The 27,459-nt window shown below is 38.9% G+C and overlaps 1 protein-coding gene across 3 annotated transcripts; it reads right to left on the bottom strand.

Moving 5' to 3' along the window:
- Nucleotides 1–732: 732 nt before the first annotated feature.
- zgc:158258 (uncharacterized protein LOC791186 homolog) lies at nt 733–22,206 on the bottom strand. 3 transcript variants are annotated; one of them, XM_068007517.1, is made up of 4 exons: nt 21,929–22,206; nt 16,526–16,707; nt 5,332–5,536; nt 733–2,993 (listed from the first exon to the last, which is right to left on the bottom strand). In XM_068007517.1, the coding sequence occupies exons 2-4, from the start codon at nt 16,628–16,630 to the stop codon at nt 1,636–1,638; spliced, it is 1,668 nt and encodes a 555-aa protein (XP_067863618.1). In that variant the 5' UTR covers nt 16,631–16,707; nt 21,929–22,206; the 3' UTR covers nt 733–1,635. The 3 variants fall into 3 exon arrangements, with proteins under 3 accessions (XP_067863618.1, XP_067863619.1, XP_067863621.1); XM_068007518.1 differs by lacking the exon at nt 21,929–22,206 and adding an exon at nt 21,803–21,874; XM_068007520.1 differs by lacking the exon at nt 16,526–16,707 and having other exon boundaries at nt 736–2,993; nt 21,929–22,205.
- Between the last annotated feature and the right edge of the window lie 5,253 nt (nt 22,207–27,459).

The following is a 27,459-nucleotide window of genomic DNA, read 5'->3' as shown; positions in this document are numbered from 1 at the left end:
ACATAATCAGTTTATATATTAACAACCTGTTAATTTCTGTATTCCAGTCTAGCTAATATATTGGATGCAATTCTCCCATTACAGGGTTAAAGGATATGGGATTGTCAATGTATTGGTAATCATGTGATTGATGGTGCTTTGTAGCAGTTGGACAGGTAATGCAGCTTTACAGATATCCCTCGGTTAGGCAGTATGTAGTTAGTTTTAGTTAAATATTCTTAAGAGACCAAAGCAATATATCCTTAGTGTTTGCCAAGAGAAAATAGTTCAGATAAATTTGATTCTGTCAAGCAGATAACAGTTTATAGAAATGGCCAAAGGAGAACAGAAACTAGACTAAGGGAGCAAAAGGGAAGGGCACTAATGTTAGTGTCTATTGCTTACTTATCAGCTGATCTATGAAAGGGTTAGTTTTAGGGGACAGAAGGAAGGTAGGAGAAAGTGCAGTAATTCTGGTCTTTGCCCCTCCAATTCATAAATTCAAAAGTAGATAATGCTCCGCACCATAGAAAAGGTTTATTAGTAAATATAAACATGATATAAATCAGCAATGCACAATTAAAAAAAATACTTGGAGCTTACTTGTGTTAAAAGACATAAGTATTACTTTTTTTGGAAAAGAATTGGATATTTTTTATTCAACATTTGTGGCAGTTAATAATTCTCAAGGAACATAACTGTGAATGAGTTAATAGTTCATCTACAAATATTTAACTGAAGTCTTATTACATGCCAGGTTTGATGTTTTTACAAGATAGTTAGTTATTTTAACCAGAATTAAAGCTAACTTTTAAAATAGGTTTAATGGTATGTTGTATGTGATTCATTACAAAATTGTGAAGTGATGCAGGTAACATAACAATGTGACAGGGATTTGCTGGAATTCTTTTAATGAGATACCAAAGCAAGGATTTATACAGAAAGTTCCACTTATAAAATAATTCATCAGTGTATTGTATAATTAATTATACATTTAAAGTATCATAATTAAAACAATGTTTTCAATAAAAATTAAAATTCTCTCTACTGAACAATGACAGATGTACTTTATAAGTCATTGTTTTAAAAGAGATTTTTTTAAAAAACTGTCTCATTTCTACTGCAAGTCACATTCAGACAGAAGTCTTTCATCATACATAGACCAGAACAATGGAATCGCTCCCAGCAACTTGGGTTAATAGGTGTTGACTATGATGGTGGAGTCTCCAGTCAAATTGACAGATGAGTCTCAGTTGTTACGGGAGAAGAGCCCAATCCTGGACGCACGTATCGCACTGAATGCCAGATGAGGCGGATCGATGAGTTGCCTTGCGTGCCAGATCTCGCAAAATGAATGAGGTTAATAGGAATAAAATGCGTAATGTACCAAAAAGGCAAAGCTGTAGCAGCTATATTCATTTAACTAAATACAAGAAATAAGATTACAAATGTCAAATCGATATCTTTAACCAAATTCTAATTCTACAGCTTCATTTCCATGCTGGCGATTTCAGTGAGTTTTCTCTATGGCTTCTTGTAGTATGGCAGTTAGTTAAGCTATTGCCCATTTCGGGTAAATTTGCTTCCAGCATGTTAGCTGAAGTGCCTTAATGTTAGTAGATAGTCCAACGGATCCTGTGCGGTCTTCTAAACTTTTTACTCTTTCAGAAGGCCAAGTTTTCTCAATGCTTCTTTGTGGTCCTTACTGGTTGGTCCTTGTGGTGTAACTTGCACATTAAGCCCCTTTGGAGGAGATTTCTGAAATTTGGCTGAAATATGGTTTATTGTTATTGGGAAGGACTTCCTGCCTGGTTTATCAGACGACACTGCCTCTAATGTAGATCCGTGCCTGACTGACAAATCTGTTTCTGAGCATATGGACACAGGTCTTGGCCTAATGTACTTGTTCAGACCAGGAACAGCAGCAGCAGCAACTGAAGTGTTTTGAGCAATACCAGAATACAAAGTGGGCTGGTTATTGTCATTAGCTGTGCCAAACCTCTTTAAGCTACTTGTCTTTGTGGCACCCAATGGCCACTGTGGTGTGACTATATTTTTCAAATGCCCTTCATTTACATTTGCTGATCTTCTGGCAATAGGGATAGTGTTGCTCATGCCAGGGTTAAGAGCAGTGGCGGCAGAAATGTTCAGAGCAGAACCATGGCTCGCAGAAGGCAGAATGTTTTCACCAGGTGTGCTAAACCTTTTTAAGCTGCTCGATTTTGAGGCACCTAGTTGCCATTGTGCTTTGTTCACATTCCCCACAATCACACTTGATGGCCTATTAGCAGCACTATTCACACCAGGTATAACAGTACTGGCAGCTGAATTGCTCGAAGGAGAATCAATTCCAATACTTGGATATTTCAGGCTGTTTGTTTTATTGTCCCTTACAGTCACTTCTGGTTGGTTGGTTCTCATTTCGTCACCTGCTGTGACTGTCTGACTGATGGGTGCTGACTGAGTTTTCAGACTTTTTTGAGAACGTAACAAGTTCCTCTTCTGGCCATCTGGCTCGGACAGCAGTCCTAGCTTGGTCAAAGCTTCCATTCGGATCTGTTGCACTTCTCCATCAGTACCGCTATCGCCAGATAAATTATACCCATTGCTTCGTGGAGCAGCTTTTGGTATCTTGAAGCTATTCGGAGAGTTTGTACTGGATACCATAAGACCATCGTTTTTGTGGCAGCTTTTCAGGATGATGTTGGATGGCAGTTTCCTGGGTTTAGGAGCAGTGGGAGGACCTAGCTTTGCCTTATCATCTTTGGATTCCACTAACTGATGCTGAACTGATGTAGTATGGGATCTTTGTCTGGTATTTCCAGAGAAAATAGGATTTCTGCTGGATTCTGATAGCCGATTTGATGATAGTGTGCTTTCAATGCTAGGTTTTGGGTTATATTTAGGCAGAGTATTTGCTCCAGATTTTGCTCGAACCATCTGTGGGGATGTGGAATCAGTGCTATTTCTGTTGCTGTTTGGTGAAACTGCCCTTGGGATTTTTCCATCAGGTTCTATTTAGGAATAAAAACACAAGACAAATAAATTAGCAGCGCTACAATAATTAAGGTTTGAAGGGAATTAAAATAGTCTCAGCAATTCTTCAATAATCCAAGTCCAGAGATAAATGTTTTAAAGTAATAACAATTTCAAGTGTCTGTTAGGGCTTGGGCAAAACTTATTAGAAGTTTAGTACAGTTAAACATTTAAATACATACTTGTATGGAGTTACTCACAGTAAGTCAGATAATATCCTGTTTTATAATGACAGGGACATTATACCATGCAATTTACCACACACACACAGCTGCCAAAGTAGTTATGTTTTATCTAGCCTGTCCCTTTTAAAGTCATAAAGTATAATTGTTGTAAATAGGTACTTTAATGTCACTTGGAGTTTAATTGATGTTGATGGAAGTTTACAGGTGCTTGTAAATTCCAGCTGCAGTCAGAAGAAACCAGCACAAACAACTTTTGCCATTCCTTCCATTGCTTCAAATGTTAATTTGTGCAAAATTACATTAATTTTACATTTACCAATGTGTATTTTAAAATTTTTTTAACGTAATTATCCCTTAATATACATTGCTTTAATAAAAAGGCTCCTGTCTAATCCCAATCTATATAGGCCCACTTTTTTTTAAAAAGGGAAAGAGTCAAAGAGAGGATCTGGAAAGAAAGTACAGCAGGAAGCAGAGAAAATCAAAGCAGAAGTACGTAGTGGCAGTGGAGCAGGGACATTAGGAGACCTGGGTTGAGAGCAGCAGATAGAAGGGCTCATTTGGGAGGGAGAATGGAATGAGAAGAGAAAAATCAGGAGAGCAGACTTGGGAGTGGGAGACAGTTAAAAAGAAAAGGTCTTGCATTTATAATCATGCCTTTCATGACCTCAGGACACCCCAAAGTGCTTTACAGCCAATAAAGTATTTTGAAGTGTAGTCACTGTTATAATGGAGGAAACATGGCAGCCAATTTGCACATAGCAAGGTCCCACAAACAGCAATGTGATAATGACCACATAATCTGTTTTAGTGATGTTGTTTGAGGGATAAATATTGGGCTAGGACAACAGGGAGAACGCCCCTGCTCTTCTTTGAAATAACGCCATGAGATCTTTTACATCCATCTGAGGGGGCAGACGGGGCCTCGGTTTAACATCTCATCCGAAATAGCGGCACCTCCAATACTCTGCCTAAATATAACCTAAAACCTAGCAGTACTCCTTCAGTACCGTACTGGAGTGGCAGCCTAGATTTTGTACTCAAGTCTATGGAGTGGGACTTGAACCCACAATCTTCTGAATCCGAGGCGAGAGTGCTGCCACTGAGCCACGGCTAACATAAGGTCATGGTCAAAGCTAGGAGCAAGCAGTGAACTGTGAGCCTTCTGCCAGGGAGCAAGTTATTGGGGTGGGGGGGTGGGGGGAGAAGAGAAAGAGGTTGCTTATAAGACTTGGTATTAGTAGGAGGTTGATAGGACAAAAAAGAGGAAACTAAGTTTCCTGAAGACTGTTTTAACGATGAAGGAGGTGTAGGCCACAAGTTTTAAAAGGACTAAGGATGAAGCTATGGAAATAGGTTGTAGCTATTGGTAGGATTTGACAGAGGAGTGAAAAACTGTTTTTGAAAGAAGCAAGATTTTTATTGCCGCATTGAAGGGGATGGAGATGTAAAGCCGCTGTATCTTGAGAGAATTGGAAGTGGTCAACACTGAGGAATGTCATCCAAAAGGAAGTTGTAGAGTGGAATCATCAACAAAAGAGTGAACAGTGCTGGAGTCATGATATAAAGGAACATTAGAGAAAGGACAGTCATTAAGAGTCTCTAAGTTGTGGGGGGGGAAGTCACAAATGGGCCATTGAAAATAACATACTTGAATATCAAAAGTAATTATTTTATAGACATATCTTATTTCCCTTTATCTATTCATGTCAAGGAGGGTACTCGAGTGGCCTATCAGCTTTCTGCTACGACCCTGCAACCAAAACTAACCTAGAAGAATTCATTCACCCGTGCCTTACCCACTGCAAGGAAGTATTTAACACCTAGTAAAACAAGGCACTTCACAATGTGTACAATTATCAGGTGCTATTACTCCATGGCACAAGATCTGGATCCATCAGATTATTTTACACCATAGAAACAGGTATTTACTGTAGAAAAGGAGGCCATTCAGCCGATTGGATCTGTGCCAGCTCTTTGCTAGATTAATCCAAAACTAATCCCATTGGCCTGCTGTCTCCCCATAGCCCTGTCTTTCTTTGTTTCAACCACACTAGAGATCTGCAACAATTTAAGCAAGAATACATTATATTTTATCAATCTCCAGACATTTTGACAAGCAGATTCTTACCTGTATTTTGACTACGTACTATTTCAGGGTGTAGTACGGTAGTTTTTTCTAGCATGCTCCCAATTTCAGCCGATGATTCAGTTCGCTCTAATTCATTGGTGGAAATCCCATTGTCTGCTTCAGTATCTAATGAATCAATTGTTTCTTCAAGAAACATAAGGCATTCCCTCTCTTCTGCTGAGAGGTAGTCCAAGTACTCATCACTCTGTTGAAAGAAATCAAAACAAACATTTAACTCCATTCTGCTCTGCAAGAGAAAGCTAAATGCACCAGGATGTTGGTTGAGCAAGTTTCAAATTTGAGTGTCAAGAATCAAAAGCACTAGCCCACAATGACCAAACAGGCTTTGCAAGTGGCCGCTATTCACAAGACAAACATCAGACCTCTGCTCAACATGATGGACATGTAACAGCAGCAACAACTCTCATACTTAAATATTCTCCCTAGACACAAAAGGTATTGAATTGGGTGGAATGAAAAATCTCTCTTTAGCCTTGGACGAATGGCCTTCATGATTAAAACCCTATACTTCAATCCCACATCCACTCTGCACCAATGGTCTTAATTCCCCTGCATTTCCCTCCAAAATGAGAGAACAGACAAAGAAGCCTCACATACCATATCCTCTGAGCCATGATTATTATCTGTACCAGCAAGCCCAAATATCCATAGAGCATGGAGGTTCTAAGAGAATATTGTTGTATGTTGATGACATTCCACTTTACATAACTAACCCCTCCACAAAGATTTGTAAAAGATCGAGGAATTTGACAGACCTTCCAAATGCAATGTTGATTATTTCAAAATGGAGAACATGATCCTTCTTATGTGATATCCCTATACAGAGTTCACTAGTCCTACCCCTTCATCGGGCAAGGTGAAGACCAAATGCCCAGGGGCAATAGTAATTCCCAAATTCACTAACTTGTATAGCCTAAACACACCCCCACCCCACCCAATCCTACCAGCATAAATGCTGACGCCAGCAAATAGAACTGTCTGCCTATATCACTCCTGGGGTAGGGCAAGCATGCAGTTCACAGATTCTCAGAGAGAACAGAAAATGAAGTAAAAAGCACCCCATAATTGCAACACTATCAGCCTGGAAACAGGTTTGTGGGTGCATTTAGATTGCAAGTTTACTATTGGTGCAAAATTAGTTTTGCTTAACAGCAACACTAAATTGCCTCAGCTCAGAAGTGAATCAGTATTATTTACCTTCAATGGTTAAAAGACAAATATCACCATCTCACCAGCATAATAAATAGCAATACCTCCAAATTAAAACATTTTCTTCAAGGCTCAGTAATGCTCCAAAAGTTTGGGTATGTGCCGACCACCTGGAAATATACCTCAACAAAGTTATCTTCACCCTTTGCACCGTGTTCATTTCCACACCAAAACCACAAAGCCTCAAGGTGGCTTGACAAAGAGAACTGGGCCACCAGTTGACAAAAGAGGAAGAGGCAGTTCCTCAAAACTACAACAGTCAAGCCTACTGTACCCCACAGATGCCCTACAAATTTCAACCCTCTCTAAATTGATGGCAGTTTGAGGATTGCAACCAGAAAGTTACACTGCTACACATATTCTAGTCATATTCCTGTATTTAATCATTTTGGACAGCAATCCAAGTGACTACAGAGAATATGACAAGGCTCAAATCCTGTAGATATAGGGCTATGCATATTGGGCTGTCCACTGTGGAGTGACCTGCCCTAGCAATACATAAGTTAGTGGTATCACTGCTATCTGGAAAAAGATGCATTCTTCCTCCTTCCCCTACTCTCTCTCTTTCCCCCCCCCCCCCACCGCCTCCCACTTTACAAATGGCAAAGTCTTACCCTCCCCACAATAAACGTGTAAGTGACACATTTGAACATATACCTGTCAGTATGGACTCCACCGAAAATTCTGACCAAGCAGTCTGAAGCCCTTTCCAAGAAGCCTCTGTGTCACTAAAAACACACAACCAACAGAAGAACCGGCTAACTTGGAATGTAGCTGCAACCAGATAGCAGCCTCTCCTTAAGCTCCATAAATGAATTCTTTACAAAATTGTACAACTTTTGAAAATGTATTTACATATTCTTTTCTCTGAATAGCAGAATACAAAATCAAAAGTAATAGGGAAAGCACAGTTTCGACTGAATTTCCAGTCAGATGGTTCCAGTGGACTAGTTTCACTTGTTCCGCTCAGAACATCATGTTGATTATTATGATGAAACACTTAACAACAAATATAGCACCTTTAATGTAGTAAAACATCCCAAGGCACTTCACAGGAGCCATTATCAAACAAAATTTGACACCGAGCCACATAAAGAGATATTAGGACAGGTGAAGAGGTAGGATTTAAGGTGCGTATTAAAAGGAGGAGATAGAGAGGCGGAGAGGTTTAGGGAGGGAATTCCAGAGCTTAGGGCCGAGGTAGCTGAAAGCACCGCTGCCAATGGTGGAGTGAAGAAAATCGGGTACGCGCGAGAGGCCAGAAATGGAGGGGCACAGAGATCTCGTTGGCTTGTAGGGCTGAACAAGGTAACAGAGGTAGGGAGGGGCGAGGCCTTGGATGGATTTGAAAACAAGGATGAGAATTTTATTGCCAGACCGGGAGCCAATGTCGGTGATGGGTGATGGGTGAACGGGACTTGGTGCAAGTTAGGATACGTACAGCTCTTGTAACAAGTTTAAGATTTTGCTTTATTCTTGGGTACAGCGGTACTAGTCACTCCTACAAGCCGTTTGAATACCTCATATTTCGGGATGTGCTTGTACTGCCCAATATCTAACTACATAATAGTATAACCCAATGGTGTAATAATAGTATCCTATTATGATCAGAACTGAATATTCATATCTTTCGCAAATATGGATCTTCAATCTCTCTGAAGGTGGACCGAGTAAGTATTTGGCGAGATAAGATCAGATACTAATCACTAAGTGGTTTTATTTCATAGCACATGAACACACAAAGTAATAGCAATGATCAGATGTGCTTATTTCAATCAGTACAATTCACCTTTGCATAACAATAAAATATAAAGAAAACACTGTGCTTCTCCACAGCTTTTCCTTTGGCAGGAAAAATCAGAGAGCAAGTTATTATCTTGATGGCAAGAGACTGGAAAGTACTGCAGTACAAAGGGATCTGGGGGTCCTAGTGCAAGAAAATCAAAAAGTTAGTATGCAGGTGCAGCAGGTGATCAAGAAGGTCAACAGAATGTTGGCGTTTATTGCTAGGGGGATAGAATATAAAAACAGGGAGGTATTGCTGCAGTTATATAAGGTATTGGTGAGACCGCACCTGGAATACTGCATACAGTTTTGGTCTCCATACTTACTCTCGAGGCAGTACAAAGAAGGTTCACTCGGTTAATCCCGGGGATGAGGGGGCGGACATATGAGGAGAGGTTGAGTGGATTGGGACTCTACTCATTGGAGTTCAGAAGAATGAGAGGTGATCTTATTGAAACATATAAGATTGTGAAGGGGCTTGATCGGGTGGATGCTGTGAGGGTGTTCCCAAGGATGGGTGAAACTAGAACTAGGGGGCATAATCTTAGAATAAGGGGCTGCTTCTTCAAAACTGAGATGAGGGGAAACTTCTTCACTCAGAGGATGGTAGGTCTGTGGAATTTGCTGCCCCAGGAAGCTACATCATTGAATAAATTTAAAACAGAAATAGACAGTTTCTGAGAAGTAAAGGGAATTAGGGGTTACGGGGAGCGGGCAGGAAATTGGACATGAATTTAGATTTGAGGTTGGGATCAGATCAGCCGTGATCTTGTTGGGTGGCGGGGCGGGCTCGGGGGGCCGGTTGGCCTGCTCCTGCTCCTGTTTCTTATTAGCGAGTTGTCTTACTTCACTTAAACAAGATCACTTTTAACAGTCAGCATTTCTAATCTTAGTCAACAAATACCCTCCCTTCCGGCTTGCTCTTTAAAAACCTGGATTGACCAACTGTGTCTTATCTCCCTCCGTTCAATCATAAAGGAATGAAAGCCTTCCTAATACAATGGGTGCGAGATGCTAATCAATTGCCAAACAGCTTATTGTTTACAGTCTTTTGGGGGGGAAATAACTACAATTAGCATATTAACCATCTATTGCCTTAAATGTATTTTAAACTTGTATGAATACGCTTATGCTCTCAACATTTAAAATAACTGTTCCCAAATCATTTCTGTTCTTAAAAAAAATCCCAAAACATAACACTGGATTTCAAGGGGACAGAAAATCTAATGAGTTGTCCAACCAACTTGAATAAAGTACACCTCATCAGCTAATGAAAACAGAATTGATGATGGACATGAGAATATTCTAATTTTTGCCATTCTCTCCCTTCTAGCGGAAGTAGATGAAGCAGCACTTAAGATCAATGAATGAAAACAAACAAAAAGTAAAGCCATGTGTCTTTAGGTTGTTTGTGCCCAAGTAAGCGTAACTAAAATAAATGCATGTTTGTTTTGTTGCTCAATGGATCATGTTCAAACCTTCAACTGTTGAAATTCAACAATGATTCCAGGATTTGAATATATCTTTTGATGAAATAGAGGAATCATCATCCGACTTTGCACATTATTAGTCAGTGGTGGCTCAGCAGGTGAGGCATCACTTAGAATTGTCAGACTTCCCTAATTTAAACCAACTACATTTTGTTTCATTAGTTAAGTTTTTATTAATATAGAGTATAAAGGAACATTAATTAATTGCTACTAAATTTTAAATCATGTGTTAATGTTTCTACATAAGGAAAAATGCAGTCTGTTCAAACTGAAGACATTACATATCCGAGAAGGGCTCATTGCCTCGGTAACAAGATAGCTTGGTTAGACAAATTCAGATTGCCTAAGGAGACAAGAATTTGGGGGATCTGATTTGAGATATTGCTTAGAAAATGGCATTAGTATTAACCGACAGTGATCTTAAATAAAAGGGTTTTACTCTTGGATCTCAAGAAGAACAGAGGAACTGGAATAAGCCATTCAGCCCCTCAAGCCTGTTCCACCATTCAAATAGATCACAGCTGATCTGTATCTTAACTCCATCTACCCGCCTTGGTTCCGTAACCCTTAATACCCTTGCCTAACAAAAATCTATCAATCTCAGTTTTGAAATTTTCAATTGACTTAGCCACAGCAGCTTTTTGGGGAGAGTTCAAGATTTCCTCCACCCTTTGTGAGAAGAAGTGCTTCCTGACCTCACTCCCGAACGGCCTAGTTCTAATTTTAAGGTTATGCCCCCTTGTTCTGGGCTGCCCCACCAGAGGAAATATGTTCTCTCGATCTACCTTTTCAAATCTTTTAATTATTTTAAACACCTCAAATAGATCATCCTTAATCTGCAATACTCAAGGGAAAACAAACCTTGTCTATGCGACCTGTCCTCATAATATCTCATGGTATGAAAATAATGGGCCGGAAATTGCTCCGACCAGCATGGCAAGGCTGTCCGCATGATCCATGAAAATACTTATCTTGTGGTCTCCGATGTCCACTTGCCCCCTCTTCAATTAATTTTTTTTTAAAAAAAGTTCAGCGCTGTGAAATCAGCGCAGGTTCCTTCATATTGATACTGGGAATGGAAGCCACGCCCATAGAATCTGTCAAGAAGAGAAGTCATGCCCACAAGCAGGCATGTAGAGATCATTTCTTTACAGTTAACTTCTGTACGTTTAAATAAAAATCTTAGAAAAGCCAAGCAGATTATTTAACTTAATGAAACTTACAGAAGTTAAGTAAAAAATTTTTTTTTAATGATCAAAAAATATTAAGAGTAATATGACATTCCACATCTTTAAAATTTAATTTTTTGTTGTTTCTCAGTCATTAACAGTCATCGTGCTTTTAAAAATTAATGTAGAGCTGGAATTTTCCAGCGTACTTTTTGGTGGCGTAAGTATCTTCGTTCGGGCTGGGCAGATGAGTAAGTTTATGAATGTTTAGTGATTTTATTAATTGCAGTATGGTGTCGCCCTTTAATTCAGACCTGCTAAACCGCCGGCAAACCAATGGGAGCAAGTTTGCGATTTCCAGGTTTTATTGCGCAGTCACGAACTTGCTCCCAGTCTTCGCCAGTGGAGAGAGAGGACGCCATTGCAATATGGCGTCCGGAGGGGAGTAATTTCTGGGCCTATGAGTGGTTAACTGGCAGAGCAGCAAGTAACAGGATATAGGGTGTGTCTCACCCATCAAAAAAAGATCACCAGCTGCCAATGGCTGCAGTAGTTAATCAAGATTCTTGAACAGAATTTTAAAATACAGATAAACATAGAAGTATGACTCATCCCTTCTCAGTTTGCTCCTTTTATTTTCCTCAGTTTGTTCCTTCTATTTTCCTAAGTATACACTGTTCAGTTGCAATTGGACTACAGATCTACCATGCATAACTAATATTTTTGTGCATTGCTTAACTACAATATAGAACTCAAACTAGAACAAGTTTGTTAATAAAATATTCACAAAAGCCATAAATATAATTTGTCCAGAGGAACTACCTAGTCTCAGCCCTAACAGCAGAAATTTCAGCCAATACTGGGAATCAACAAACAGTCACAAAGCTACTCATTTGAGTGTCGCTGTGATTTTTTTAAAAATTAACCGTTTATAATGAGATTCTATTTGTCTCAATAGAAACATCATGATAGAAGAGGAGGCTGATTGCAAATTAGTCCCCGACTGTCTAATAAAGTGCAGAAAACTGGTGCAATTAAGTTGAGCACCTAAATTTGAAATCATTGTATTCTTCAAGTGGAACTTTCTAATGTAAAAAGAGGCTGTTGCACACTCTACTTGTTGAGATGAACCTGAAGCTATTTAATCAGCAACAAAAAAAAAACTGATCCAGGAGCTGACCACTTTCAGTAGGCAAATCACAGTTAATCTGCAAAGATAAATTCTAACTGGAAGTACCAGTTCCATCGATCTGACAAAGGTCAATAGAAGCAGATTCTTTTACATTCTTAGAGGAGATCGCCAATTTTTCAAAAACTAAATCTACAAGATGTTCTTCTGAATACCTTAGAAATAATCAAACAGAAAACATTGTAACCGAGTTCTATTTTTAGGTCATTTAGAAGTGCCATCACAGCAATAACCCTCCACCCATGAGCAAGCATTCTGTTTTGTACACTTTGATTGACTATTATGATTTCAAGAATCATAGAATCATACAGCACTGAAGAAGGCCATTTGGCCCATCAAACCTGTGCCAGCTCTTTGAAAGAGCTATCCAATTAGTCCCACTCCTCTGCTCTTGCATGAAATTAAAACAATATTCACAGATTTAATTCTCTGAACAGAAATATCCTTTGTACTTGAAATGCACAACCATCCTCATAATATATCCACAAAAGAAACTGATTTAGCACACTACATTATTCCTTCACAATCAGCCAACAAAAATATAGCAAACAAAACTCCATGGCACTTTATGCTACATTTTGGATTTATGGTAATTAACATGCACAGATTTAGGAAATAGCAAATAGACAGTACATGCATTTCATTAGTAGAAATATTAACCAGTTTATAGTCCAAACTTTGGCACTCAAATTCCAATTATAGAATCATAGAATGATACAGCACAGAAGGAGGCCATTCGGCCCTTCGGTAGAGCTATCCAATTAGTCCCACTCCCCTGCTCTTTCCCCATAGCCCTATAAATTTTTTCCCTTTAATTATTTATCCAATTCCCTTTTGAAAGTTACTATTGAATCTGCTTCTACCACCCTTCCAGGCAGTGCATTCCAGATCACAACAACTCTCTGCAAAAAAAAATGTTTCCTCATGTCGCCTCTGGTACTTTTGCCAATCACCTTAAATCTGTGTCCTCTGGTTACCAACCCTTCTGCCACTGGAAACAGTTTCTCCTTATTTACTCTATCAAAACCCTTCATGATTTTGAACACCTCTATCAAATCTCCCCTGAACTTTCTCTGTTCTAAGGAGAACAACCCCAGTCTCTCCACATAACTGAAGTCCCTCATATCTGGCACCATTCTAGTAAATCTCTTCAGCAACCTCGCTAAGGCCTTGACATCCTTCCTAAAGTGTGGTGCCCAGAATTGAACAATAATCCAGCTGGGTCCTAAGCAGTGTTTGCTTGCTTTTGTACTCTATGCCTCTATTTATAAAGCCAATGATCCCATATGCCTTTTTAAAAGCCTTCTCAACTTGTCCTGCCACCTTCAAAGATGTACACACCCCCAGGTTTCTCTGTTCCTGTACCCCCTTTAAAATTGTACCATTTAGTTTATATTGCCTCTCCACTTTCTTCCTACCAAAATGTATCATTTCACACTGCTCTGTGTTAAATTTCATCCACTATGTGTCTGCCCATTTCACCAGTCTGTCTATGTCCTCCTGAAGTCTGTTACTATCCTCCTCACTGTTTATTACATTTCTGAGTTTCGTATTATCTGCAAACTTTGAAAATATGCCCTGTATACCCAAGTCCAGGTCATTAATATGTATCAAAAAGAGCAGTGGGCCTATTACCGACCCCTGGGGAACACCATTGTATACTTCCCACCAGTCTGAAAACCAACCGTTCACCACTACTCTCTGCTTTCTGTCCCTTAGATAATTTCTTATCCACGCTGCCACTGTCCTTTTAATCAGGTGGACTTTAATTTTTCTAACAAGTCTATTTTGTGGTACTTTATCAAATGCCTTTTGAAAGTCAATATACACACCAACCACACTACCCTCATCAACCATCTCAGTTATTTCATCAAAGAACTCAATCAAGTACCAACATTAGCCAAACATAATTTGCCTAACATATCCATGCTGGCTTTCATTTAATAGCCCATACTTTTCCAAGTGCCAATTAAATTTGTCCCTGATATTATCTCCAAAAGTTTCCCCACCGTTAGGCTGACTGGCCTGTAATCCTTTATATTTTAAGAAATGTTCCATGTAATTAATTCAGATGTAATTAATAAAGTATCTAGATCCTGCACTCTAGCTTGGAAACTGCCAAACTTGGCCAATGGTGTGTCGCATGAGAGTTATATATAGTGATTGAAAATATATACACAGTCATGTTTCCTGTAACAATGAAGACAGGTAACAGGCTCCAATCCATTTGGGAAGATGGCTGGCTTATGCTTTGATCTAATATTTAATTTAAAACATTAGGTAAAGTGTAAATTTTGCATAGCAATGTAATTGTTAATCCTGGGCCATATGACCCCAGCAAGGGTATAGCTTGTCAAAAGTGGTGAAAAAGAGAAAACAGCATTTCAAAAGCTTGAATCGTGACAACTAGTTCTTTATTCCTAATGCATCCTTAGCCAGACTTCCCGTCACTATTTACACAAGGCTTCGCTGTGTCTTCTTTATTCACTTAAAAAAAACAATTGGAGTTTCTCTTTAGGTTTATAATACACGGTGATGAAAAGTTATGGTGAATTTTAATACTACATGCATATCAATAAAAGATTTCACAGAGTCCTTCTACAATCAGGAAACAAATTTTTTTATTTTACATGTTCAAAGTCACATCACTTATTTGTTGCATTAGCTTTTATTTACACTATATAGTGAGTGACATCTGGGTTACACCTAATTAATCCCTAAAGCCACAGGGTGCAACTTTCAGTAAACATAATGCATCTCACAAACATGCCAACTATATAAACAATAATGAATATGGATAAATACATTTTGCAAAGTCTAACTGGGCTCATTAATAACCTTCTCCAGTCAGTCCATATCACTGTTTTAGTTATTATGTGGATATATATGCTAATGGGTTTAATTATCAATAACGCTTTATATCAGTACTAATCAGTTGATGTTATATATCTTCAGTAAAACATAGTAGCCTAGCTTTATTTCCTGTTCATCTAAGTCATGCTATTTTTAACGACGCAATTGCATTCAGGGTCCCCAAATGCTTAACAGTAAAAAAGCTTAATGTTCTTGAATAACCTATTCAGCATATGTGTTACATTCAGCAACAATTATTTATCGAAGGGACGGGGAAAGGGGGTTCTGATGACATTCATAACTTGTTTGAACTCTGCTTTTGTGGTTTACAGCTTCCACATACTGAATATGTTATTCTTGTAACTCATCAACAGTTACATAATGGAAAAAAAAAGCTCAAGTATTTCATCAGCAACAGAAGTGGCACGGCATTATTCTGCATCATAGAACCAATGCAGAGTTTCATAAAGTGAAGGAACACAGCTTCAAACCTCCCCCTCCCCTCCCCCCAACCCACCAAGTTGCTGATCTTAAAACCTATGCAGTGACACCAAGCAGAAGGCAGGCCTCCCTATTTGGGGGACAGGAAGAAGACAGAGAGAAAAAAAAAGAGGGCAAGTTGTTGCTAGGCTACTCTTGCAGACTTCCCAATGCCCAGTTCCAGAACAGAGTTGGAGGCAGCCAGGAAATGGGTGGTTATCCTTTTTGCTGCACTTGGGTGCATGGTCTAGCAAGAACAGAGCCACAATAAAAACAAAATAAGTATAAGAAAATAGAGTACAATTAAGTATCCGCACCAAAATTTTTTTTTTAAAAACCAGTTAAATTCAGTGAAAGGTTTTATTAGCAAAATATACAAGTTCAAATTTTAATGAATCCAGAAATCAGGAATGGTTGTGCACACAAATTGTTTTTTAAAATTACAGTGCAGTCAAAATATATTTGAAGATGTAACATTTAAGATATCATTTGTTCACCAAAACTGAATTGTTAACGATGTCATTACTTGTTTAATACCACAGGAGGATAACTCATTATGATATCAATTAGCAACACATTGTGACATCATTGGATGAGCAAGCATTCAGACCCCACTGTAAAAACTGTTAATAGGTCAGTTGACTGATACAATAACGTTCCATAATTATGCTGAAATGAAGCCTTTGATTTCTCTTCACATCCACATTCTAAATTCTGCACAAGTGGACTGTCAATCAGTTTGCTACTACTAACACCAAAGTATCCCCATCAGAAATTCATACCATTCTTTTAAATTAGATAAAATGTATCCTTACCAAGAAACTAAAAATTAACTATTAGCAAAATAAAATAAAAATAATAAAAATTGATCAGTCTGGTTTGTGAATTTAAAAAAAAACTGAAGCGGGCTGCATCAGATTAATTTGTCTCCTTTATACCACTACCACCACACCCAACTTGGAAAACTGCTACCCCTTAACAAAATATGAAAGACTTACAAAAGCAGAGTTGCTGCTGGTTACACTGTTGCAGCTTTCAACACTACTGACACTGGTAATGGAATCCATGGGAGATAGTCCAGCCCACGTATCACTGATGGGCATCGCACTAGGGCCTTCTTGTTGGGATTAGTTCAACCAAGGGTGTACATTAGGGAGAACCAAACAAAATCCAGTAGTAACTATAATCAGAGAAAATCAATTAGCAAACAAGAAAATCTTATATCTCATTGTAAAATGATAGTACATTGGGTCACAGCAATATACTCCAGAAAAACCCATTACTTAAAACTTTCTTTAAAAAATGTCAAAATAACATCCTTTGAGACAAACTAACCAATCTTCTGTGCCCATTGCGTACAGCAAGTCAGATGCCACCCTGTTTTATAGGATGAGGAGTGTTATACCATGTAACACAATGTATTATTCTGCTGAAAAGGTCTCTGTCTCTTTAAAACCACAGAGCTGAATTAAATAAACACAGGCTCAGGTCAGCAAACTATGTAGATTGGAAAGTGCTTATAGATTTCAGGCTCCTGGTCAAGAACTGACTTTCTTCCTTTTTAAATTGTTTAAAAAATGATTATAACATTACTTTGTTACAGATGCAAAACAAAGTGTGACATCTGGCATGCAAAGGATGTGTGCTTTGAATCAGAATGATACAGCACAGAAGGACGCCATTCAGCCCATCGTGCCTGCTCTTTGAAAGAGCTATCCAATTAGTCCCATGCCCCTACTCTTTCCCCAGAAATAGATAGTAATGTCATCTTGACTAGGTTAGGAAAGCTCAAAATTGATAGGGCTCCAGGTCTGGATAATATCCATCCAAGGGTGATTAAAGAGATGGGACAGGTGCTACGTGAGCCACAGCCCGTATCTTTAATAGTTCAATAGAGTCAGGGATAGTTCCCTTAGACTGGAAGCTAGCTCAGGTAGTTCCTATTTTCAAAGAAAAGGGGACAAATCAGAGCTGGGGAACTACAGGCCTATCAGCCTGTCATCAATTATTGAGAAGATGCTGGAAGGGATCATAAGACATGCCTTTTATGATCACTGGGAAAAAGGAAGGAGCCGTTAGAAATGCGCAACATAGCTTCCAAAGTCATGCCTAACAAATTTGATAGTTTTTTTTTGAGGAAGTCACTAGCATAGTGGGCGAGGGTAATCCAGTAGACATTGTCTACCTGGACTTTCAGAGCCTTTGATAAGGTACCTCACACCAGGTTACTTCACATGATAGAATCTTGTGGTACCAGCAGACATTTGATAAGCTGGATTAGGAATTGGCTCCAATCCCACAGCCAAAAAGTTGTAGTTAACAGATGTGGTTCAGCTTGGAGACATGCTACTCATGGAGTATGGCAAGTAAGTTTGCAGATGACACCAAAATCTGTGCAAGGGTTATGACAGTAGAGGAGTGCAATCAAATCCAAAAAGATTTAGATGTGCTAAGGGAGTGGGCCACACATTGGAAAATGGCGTTTAACTTAGATAAATGTAGTGTCGTGCATGTTGGTAGGGCCAACACAGAATACAAGTATCATTTGCGGAGAACAATACTGAAAGAGCTTGAGTGACAGAGATCTTGGTGTTATTGTACACAGATCACCAAAGGTTATGACCAATGTAGAGAAACTGTAGCTAAAGCTAACAAAGGTATTGAGTTGTATGAATAGAACCACTCAGTATAAATCAAAGGACATCATTTTGACACTATACAGGTCGCTGGTCAGTACTGTGCCCAATTTTGATCCCCCCACACGGTGGATGATATAACAGCTTTGGAAATGGATCAGAGGAGAGCGCTAAGAATGATTCCTAGTTTCAAGAACCTCAGCTACTCAGATGGGCTTAAGGACCTTGATCTATTTACTTTAGAGCAGTGAGAACTTAGGGATGACCTGATGGAGGTCTATAAAATAATTAAAGGGATGGATAGCTTCCCCACTGATAGATTATTCCAGTTTAACAGGTTGGGGAGGACCAGGGGACACAAGTTTAAACTATGGAAGAGTAGGAATAGACTGGATGTTAGGTGGTTCTTCTTCTCCCAGAGAATTGAGAGCCTTTGGAACACACTGCCGGCTGCTGACTATCTGCCTTCAAGAGGGAGCTGGACTGGTTTCTGACATGGACAGAGATAACATCGTATAGATGGTAAGTGTCTTTATAGATAACACTTGGTCCATGTGATCTCCTGAACTGGTTTTGATTGCCTGGTTGGGGGGGGGGGGGGGGTCGGAGAGGGATTTTACAAGATACTTTTACCCTTATTGGCCCTGGGCAGGGGTGGGTGTGAGGGAAGAAGTGTTTAGCCATGATGGTCTGGCCCTCTTGGTGTGGGGCAGGCTTGATGGACCAGCTGATCTTTTACTGCCCGTCATTTTCATATGTTCACAGCCATGAAATTTTTTCCCCCTTCAAATATTTATCCAAATCTCTTTTGAAAGTTAATATTGAATTTGCTTCCACCACCCTTTCAGGCAGTGCATTCCAGATCATAAAAACTCTCATCTCACCTCTGGTTCTTTTACCAATTATACCACTATATCATTTAAGAGGGATAGTGACTGACTCTGCTTACTGGCCAGATTCTTTAGGTAGAAGACTTGGAGCAGCACCAAGTTCTGTTTCTTAATCTCCTGTCTCCATTTTATTAATAAAAAATACCATCGAAGGCCATTTGGCCCACTGTGTCTGTGTCGGCTCTTTGTTAGATCAATGATAGAATACACAGCATTGGTATTGCAGGCATCCTATTGGGAAGTCACCGAAGAACAAGGTCCCTTTAATACATTTTATTAAGGTTGTCAGTGACGTTTCTCTGCTCTGTTGGATCATAGCTTCAATCTTTGCCATAGTAAGAGCAACACTGAGACTTGAAGGACCAACGAGGCAATGGAATATTACAGCCACAGTAAACATTTGCAATAAAACTCAGGTTGGATCGGTCAGCGACGGCTAGATCTGAAATAACATCTGTTGAATGCAGTGCAGACTTGTTTTCAGATCTTTACTAAAAATACAATTGCAAAAACTTGGTAAAAAAATAAATTTACTGTGACCCAGGAACTAAGACACTAAAATTACATAGTAACAAAACTGATAAAGATCATTGAAACTTTGCTGTAGCAGACAACAGGTTGCACCTGCTGCCCAACAGAAAGGCAACTGAGGGATCGAGGCTGTGATACCAGAGGGAGAGGAAGGTGAACCAACCTCCTGGGGCGTGAATCTGTTAAAGGGGCAATGTCCCCTCAGCTGGGATGAGAGTAATTCTTACTTCCACACAGAATGAACAGAACAAATGAGGATGAGTTGACAGTATATTTCTATCAACTCACTAAAATTCATATTAATCTTTTCTACTGGCCATGAAACCTGGAATTTTAGCCCACAATGAGATCAACCCCCTTCACACCCTTAAAGTAAATGGCTTGATACAGCCAGCCTGCACGGTTTAAAGAGCAATCAATGCAGGAATGAAGACTTGCATTTTGCACCTCAAGTTCCCAATACATATGGTTATTTATCACATGTACTTACTGAAATTAAGAATTATGTAAGGAATCTTACAACACCAGGTTATAGTCCTAACCTGGTGTTGTAAGATTCCTTACATTTGTCCACCCCAGTCCATCACCGGCATCTCCACATCATGAAATTAAGAAGTACAGGAAATAATGCAAAAGTATTTGATCTTCTCCTGGATGGCTGCTGATGGCCAGTCAGAGTTGGGTATTATACAAAGGGGTGGCTTTCATTGTAAATCAGGATAAAAGCCACCTTAGGGTCCGTTAAGATGCTTGACAAAATTATGAGAGTCACACAGTGACACAGATTTTACTATCAAAGTGAATTTTTTTTTAAAAAACTGATTAAAATTTTAAAAGCTTTGATTTTGTGTTAAGACTATATAAACTGCACCAAAATAAAACTTATTTCAATTTAGTTGGAGAATACTGCAAAGAAAAATGTTCAGTGCATTTCGCAAATTGTATTTCTATAAATGTACATGAAAGTATTATATGTGTGTGTATATATATATATATATACACATACACACACATATATACACACACACACACCCCAATAGTATTTTAACAGTTTTGATACAGTATTGTAATTTTCAAATTGGGAAAAACAAGTAGTGAGGAAAGGACTCCAACTTAAAAAATATCCCTGAATTGTATGCAAACCCTCTTTCTTCACCAGGAATGTAAAATATGCGAGGACTCATATACATGGATAAAATGTGTTTCAAATGGGAGTCGTTGGTTATTACACCTGCTTTTAGTCTGAACTCCAATTCCAAAATTTGGTAAATAATTGCTTTCTCCATGACGGGGGCCTATTCAACTTGTCCATCCTAGGGCCAGATATCATTTTTTCTCCCTTCAGCCAACACCTCAAAAATAGAAAGGGCAAAACCTGCTCAGGTATGCACTAATGAGACAGTATTTTGAGCAAACAGAATGACGCAAACTATTGCTGCAATATCAGGTTAATCAAGCAGAGTAGCATTCGCTTAACCCACTCAGTTAAGGTGGAAGAGTTGAGATCATGTGATGTTATTGACACAGTAGGTGAGAATAGAATCATACGATGAGAATCATATATAAAATACACACAAAACTGGTTCCTTACGGCATAGGATTCTTTAAAAACTGGAAACAGAAAGTACTAGGAATGCACAGGATAGCCCAGTACACCAATGGGTATTAATACTTGGGACTAGTAAAGGGGTCGGGTCAATTCCTTTAGGCACTTTCAGGACCCAGAAATTATGATTCAGGCCATATAAAACGAGTCATTTCTTTCTCAACAGACAATAATGAAACGCAGATTAAAAACAAGATAGAAAACGAGCTCGTCGCTCCTCGTGAAAGTAGATGAAAGAAATTAACTGGGAAGTGGTGGCTCAGATTTAACCAAGGTACAAAGGTCTCCGGAATTCGTTTAATGGATTAAAAGCAAACTTTTCCCGTCACACAAATCAGCTCCTAGACCTGGAATCTCGTGAAAGGCTCTTGCAGCAAACTTGCTCCAGGTTCTGCAACTGACTTGGATCACGGCAATGGGAAAGGTTGAACGAATTAACACACACAGCCAGACACAGTCCTGGTTATTTTGCTGCACAGTACACCCAGGAGGGATTTTATTCACGTTTTACTAAAATTTAAAACGCAATTCCCACCGCGTTGATTGCTGAAAGCTCCCTCATCTAAATCGGACAGTGAGGTTCCTCTAAGCCCCCAATTCTACCAGACTTACCCCGACAGGCTGGCATATTTTCATTCCTGTCCTATCTACATCCGAATCCAGAGAACTTCGACCAACAACTTTATTCTGCGTCTTAAATGACATTGAAAAGGTCTCCGGGTTTAATCATTCACTTACCTGAACGCAGCCAAACCCCGATTAATCCCAGTCACATCGAAACAGGCTTCGGCAGAGCGCATACACAAGTCGAAACTGGTAAAACGTTCTCTCTTCCTGTAAATTGTCGTGTTTTGATGTGACTTCTGCTTAGCATGTCACATGCACTGCTATTCCTGCCATTTATAGCTTCAGAGATGCACCCGTCCACACCAACCAATAAGCTGCGCAACCGTATTTCTACCTGCAACGATCCAACCAGCCCCCTTTCTTTCCTCCTCACATGTGACAAATGCAGATCCCTTCCGTTTTACCTGGCGGTCGGATCCGCTCATTCGCCGCCCCCTTTCATGCTGCACAGATCCCGCCTCTTTCCCCACCAACAAGTCTCATCCTATCAAATCGATTTTCTTTTCGCTATTCAATGAATCAGAATCACTCGTGGCTCCCTAATAGCCTCTTTCTACCTGCAAGTATCCAATCCGGTTGTGCCCTTTTATAAAAGTGACCAATTTATAGCACCTGATTTCTTGAGTCCCCACGCCCGTCAGTATAGACCGTTACAAATTTCAGAATAGCCCTAATGTAAGACGGATGTGAAAAAGAACAAATCCCTAGTAATAGCGTAACTTTTCATCTGGAAGTCGACCAGGGCAAGAACACAATCTTAAATTTAATTCATAGAATGGTTCTAGCACAGAAGGAGGCCATTCGGCCCGTCGAGCCTGTGACGGCTCTCCGCATACCTTATTAGATTGAGAAACTGCAGAATTATAAGGGATGAGCATCAAAAAAGGCACAAAATTATAGGACTTTTAGTGAGCAAGCGGCTGTGCAGCAACAAAATACACGGTAAGCATAAATCCGGCAATCCATTTTTGTCTGATGCCGTACCCAAATAAATGGGATCCAACCCAGTTTTATACCTTGGCTCACTCTCTACTTCTGCAGATGAAATACGTATTTAGTCCTCACTACAAACACATCTCTCTAACTCTTCAAAGTTTGCAGGTCTTTTCAGATTATTTAGCATAAACTCGTGCTGAACTACGGTCTGTTTGAGTGCTTCTCAATTATAGATAATAAATATTGGCTCCAGAGTTCTTATCTAGTGTTCTCACTGTCACTCCCTGATCTTAGATTTTTTTTGGTGTAATATCTAATAAAACCCTGTTACTGTTTAATATTTATAAGCGAAACTAAGTTCTTTATGTAAATACAAATGTCAGTGTGCCAGACAAATGTGTTAAGAATCACAAGGTAAGGCGCCTCCAAATTAAACACTGTTAAATGGATGGTTCTTCTTTCCAGATTCAATTGAATGCATTGAATTTGCAACGTGTAACAAACATATTAGATGTTGCAAAAAGTTTCTTCCCCACCCCGCTCCCACTTCCTAGCTGATTTCCCGCGGTGTTACCCACAGATAAACTGGGATTTAGGGAACATTTCTAACGTCTAGTATGTCCCCATTCCGAGTTGAGCAGCAAAGCACACCTGGAGGACGATGGGTAGGGGGTGGCAAAGGACTGAAACACATTGGTGATGCAGAGAGGTACACAATTAAAAAAAATTAGAGCTGTTTAGTAGTGCCAGGGACACGGCAAACTATTATGGCAGCCGTTTTGAAAGTATTTTTCCCTAGATCTGTACATCTGATTTCCAATCAAAGCTGTATGTGGGAGAGGAAAAATAATGTCCAATCAGAAATTTGGGTAATGTCTTTATGCCACCAGAAATGTTTAATATTACTGGTCATTTATAGAACATTCTGCAACTTCCTGTTTGACTCTTCCCACATCCCAGTGAGTAGATGGCAGCCTGAAGTTGCATCATAACTGCCAACCTTCAACGTTTTAAGACGACAGTTGACTTGTTCAATCTATGAGTCAGCTTGTCAGTATTTTATGAGGCTTTTCTATGATATTGGTTGATAGTGATAGCTAATCAAATAATTTGTAAAGTGGGACTGGAGCCGGTTAGAATCAAATTGGTACTAGCCCTGCCTTCCAACCTATGAATCAGAGAATCTTACAACACAGGAGGTTATTTGGCCCATTGTGCTTATATTGGCTCTTTAAAACTTTACTTTCATTCATTGTGTGCACAAACTTAAGCTGGAGAAAAAAAGAGCTGTTGGTTTCTGACAGTCCCAATTATGTCTGTGTTTTAACTATAAGTATAAAGTTTTAGATTGTTCTGAGAACCCAACTCATTCAAGAGAACCTGCCATTATTAATCGATCTGGTTTATATGTGACTCCAGTCCCACACGGTTGACTCTTAATGCCCTGTGAAGCAACCTACAGTATTAAACAATTGGTGCAAAATAAGAAAAAAGATGGGAGAAAAGAGGAACAAGAATGATAGCATATGCTCCTGTTGCTGGGAAGGGACTGTATTATAAAATTCTTTATTCCACTCCCCACACCCTTCAGAGTTGCCATGTTTATTACCCCTCAGTTCTGTAGATGGGTCTTAGGATGTCTGTGGTACTATTAATGTGACTTGCAGTGAAACTCATCAACTAGGAGGACAGGGTAGAGCAGTGGATTGCAAGAATTTGCATTTATATAGTGCCTATACTGTAATCAAAAAATCCTAAGCTCTTTCACATTGAAGAGCACAGATCAAGCGGTAGTAGAAATAGGAAAATTGACTGAATGACAACTGCTTTTAGAGGCACAGAGAGAAGTGGCAAGGTGAACAGGTTTATTGAGGACATTCCAGGGGATAGGAAGAAAATGTCTGAAATCTGTGCAATGAATGATAAGGGGGCTGTAGATGAGGCCAGACTGAGCAACATAGGGCATGGGTTGGAACACAGAGCAGGAGAAGGCAAGGCCAAAGAGGGAATTGTAAACAAGGACACAGATTTAGAATTTGGTGCATAGGGGACAGGGAACCAGTTAATGTCTTTGGGCTTAGTGCAAGATATGATGTAGGTAATGGAGATATCTTAGTTGGAATTTGTTTAGGGTGGAGCTCGTGAGGCTGGTGAGGAGGGCATTGGAAAAGTCAAGTCTTGAGTTAACAATTTTTTCACAGCGAGTACTTGGAGTTCAATGCAGTTAACTCTGATGTCATTTCTTGGTGATGGCTATAAGGGTCATAAATGAAATAAATTTGGCAGTCTCAACCTAGTTCTGAGCAAAAATTGCACAGCACCAAAGTAAGTGAAGATGGCCACTTTATAATGCAAAGAGGGAAATATCATCTGGATTGCCCAATACTGAGAAGGCCCGAGGTCTCAATCATGATATGGCTTGAGAAAATATTTCTACCGGTTCACCCAACATTTATTACTACTAGATTTTTTTTTCATTTAAAAATGTTAGTACACATTTCTTCAAAAGGACATTCCACTCTGAAAATTTAAGGATTTCACTTGATTTTGGATATTGCATTACTTGTAGCAACATTAAACCTAACCACATTGTATAGCTTTTGCAAATTGCCATTAGTCTTCCTTGAAATCATGCATCTTTGTATCAATATAAAAAGGATTTATTTTGCTATTTTTAAATTTGCTATCTGCTTATTAATTCTAGTTACAGGGACTGGTTGGGGGATGGGGTGGGAAGAGTTAATTCGGGTCTGAAGAAACACTTTGCCCTTCAATAGCAATTAATGTTAATAGTGTGATAGTACAGAATATCAATCCAAGTACTTTATTGCATGTTCATAGCACAAAATGGTGCTGTCCTGAGGTTAAGGTTCATTTAAACTCGAAAGAGAAGAAATTTAGACATATGATTAGAAGCAGATAGACAAGGGTCAGGATTGCTGGTCCTAATGGTCTTTTCCTGTTACTAAAAGATTTTATGTTCTTGATAGGTAATGTTATTAGAGTGCTGGTTATGGAAAGTAAAACAAAAAGCTAAATTCCCACCATCTGTTGGCTTTGAGGATACATGCAGACACAAAATGGAATGAGTTCATGTAACACTGTATTCAATTTATTTTTGAAAAAAAAGTATAAATTACAGATTCTTCCATTCAGCAAGTGAGCAAAGATGGATACAATAAAATTAATGAGCTTTTTCAACCAATGGCATAAACACCATACTCAAGTATTTGTAGCAGCAGTGAATTGTAAACAACTTATACAGTTAATGCTGAAAGTCATATTCTGCTAACAATGTCTACTTTAGGAAAAATTACAGTGCCATTTAAAACACTCAATTAAAACCACATCTCCCAATTTTACTAAGTCACATTGCATAAATTACATTTGTTTATCATTAGATTAAAGTATTTATATATACACCAATTTGTTTATCATTAAATTAAGTATTTATATATACACCAAAAGACAATTACGCTCAACAACCAAACAGATTGCTTTGAGGTCCTGAGAAGTACCAATCTGATGCCTACATGTTAGCATATCTCTCCTGAATCCCTGACAAATGCATATGCAGATTTTTAGAAAGCTAATGTTTAAAAGTTACTTGATCAATTTAATGCACACACTGGGTTCATATGGGTTCAAATTTAAATAGTGCCTGACATTAGTTTCAAAAATAGACACACACTATAATGGAAGTGCAAACATACAAGTTATACATTTTTTCATAAATCATTTAGCATTATATAAACTTCATATTTTTATCCATGCTCCACACGTACCAACCTGTGTCTATCCTATATTTTTTTACTTCCAACATCCACGTCATATTTGACTAGAGATTACAAGGCTGCAAGAATTTTCCTGAAAGTCATCCTAGACTAGCAATAGAAATGCAGGGATCACCTGAATTTATCACAAGTTCTTTTTCTGATATTCATGAAAATCAAGCAGTAGCAATCATTATACTTTATATACACCAACAACAAAATATCAAAGCCTCAACCAAATGAGTAGTACTGAAAGACTGCATGCCTGAATTGCTTGATGTATTGAGGTTGCAGAATCACCATTGTGCAAGGACAACAGCTGACAGCAGTCAACTTTAAATTTTAAAAAAGCCCCAGCTCACCAATATAAGAAAGTGTCTTGCTACAAGATGCATTAATCTTGAGTGCACAGATATTAATGTTGACTATAGATATAAAGCAGTAATCTGAATTTTGTATTATTGGATATCCTTAGGTCTGTGGAACAATCAGGTTTTGGTGGAGTTCATGATCTAGAAAACAAGATTGTTTCAGCCCTAACATTATGTAAACAATTTTACAACACCAAGTTGTAAAGGTGTTGTAAAATTGTTTACAATTGTCAACCCCAGTCCATCACCAGCATCTCCACATCATAACATTATGTAGGTTACAGCCAACTAGATAAGCACTGAATTTTAATTATGCAGCGTCCTGCTGCACCTGTAACTGCTGCAATATAAAATGACCAAAGCACCTCAACATGTGAGGGAATGAACCAAAGTACTGAATGTGATATTTAAATTTGGATAAATGTTACTGAATTACAGGAACACAAGGGATTAGTTTATCAATCCAAAATTATTGCAGAACACATTTCTGGTTCTATTTTCAAACATTTAATAAAGACGGCATTTTTTTTTGGTTTTGATGGAACTCACGAATTAAAACTTT

This window comes from Heptranchias perlo, chromosome 27 (genome assembly GCF_035084215.1).
Source record: "Heptranchias perlo isolate sHepPer1 chromosome 27, sHepPer1.hap1, whole genome shotgun sequence".
Taxonomy (NCBI): Eukaryota; Metazoa; Chordata; class Chondrichthyes; order Hexanchiformes; family Hexanchidae; genus Heptranchias; species Heptranchias perlo.
The sequence above is the reverse complement of the archived record's forward strand: the minus strand, read 5'-3'. Positions and strand labels throughout refer to the sequence as shown.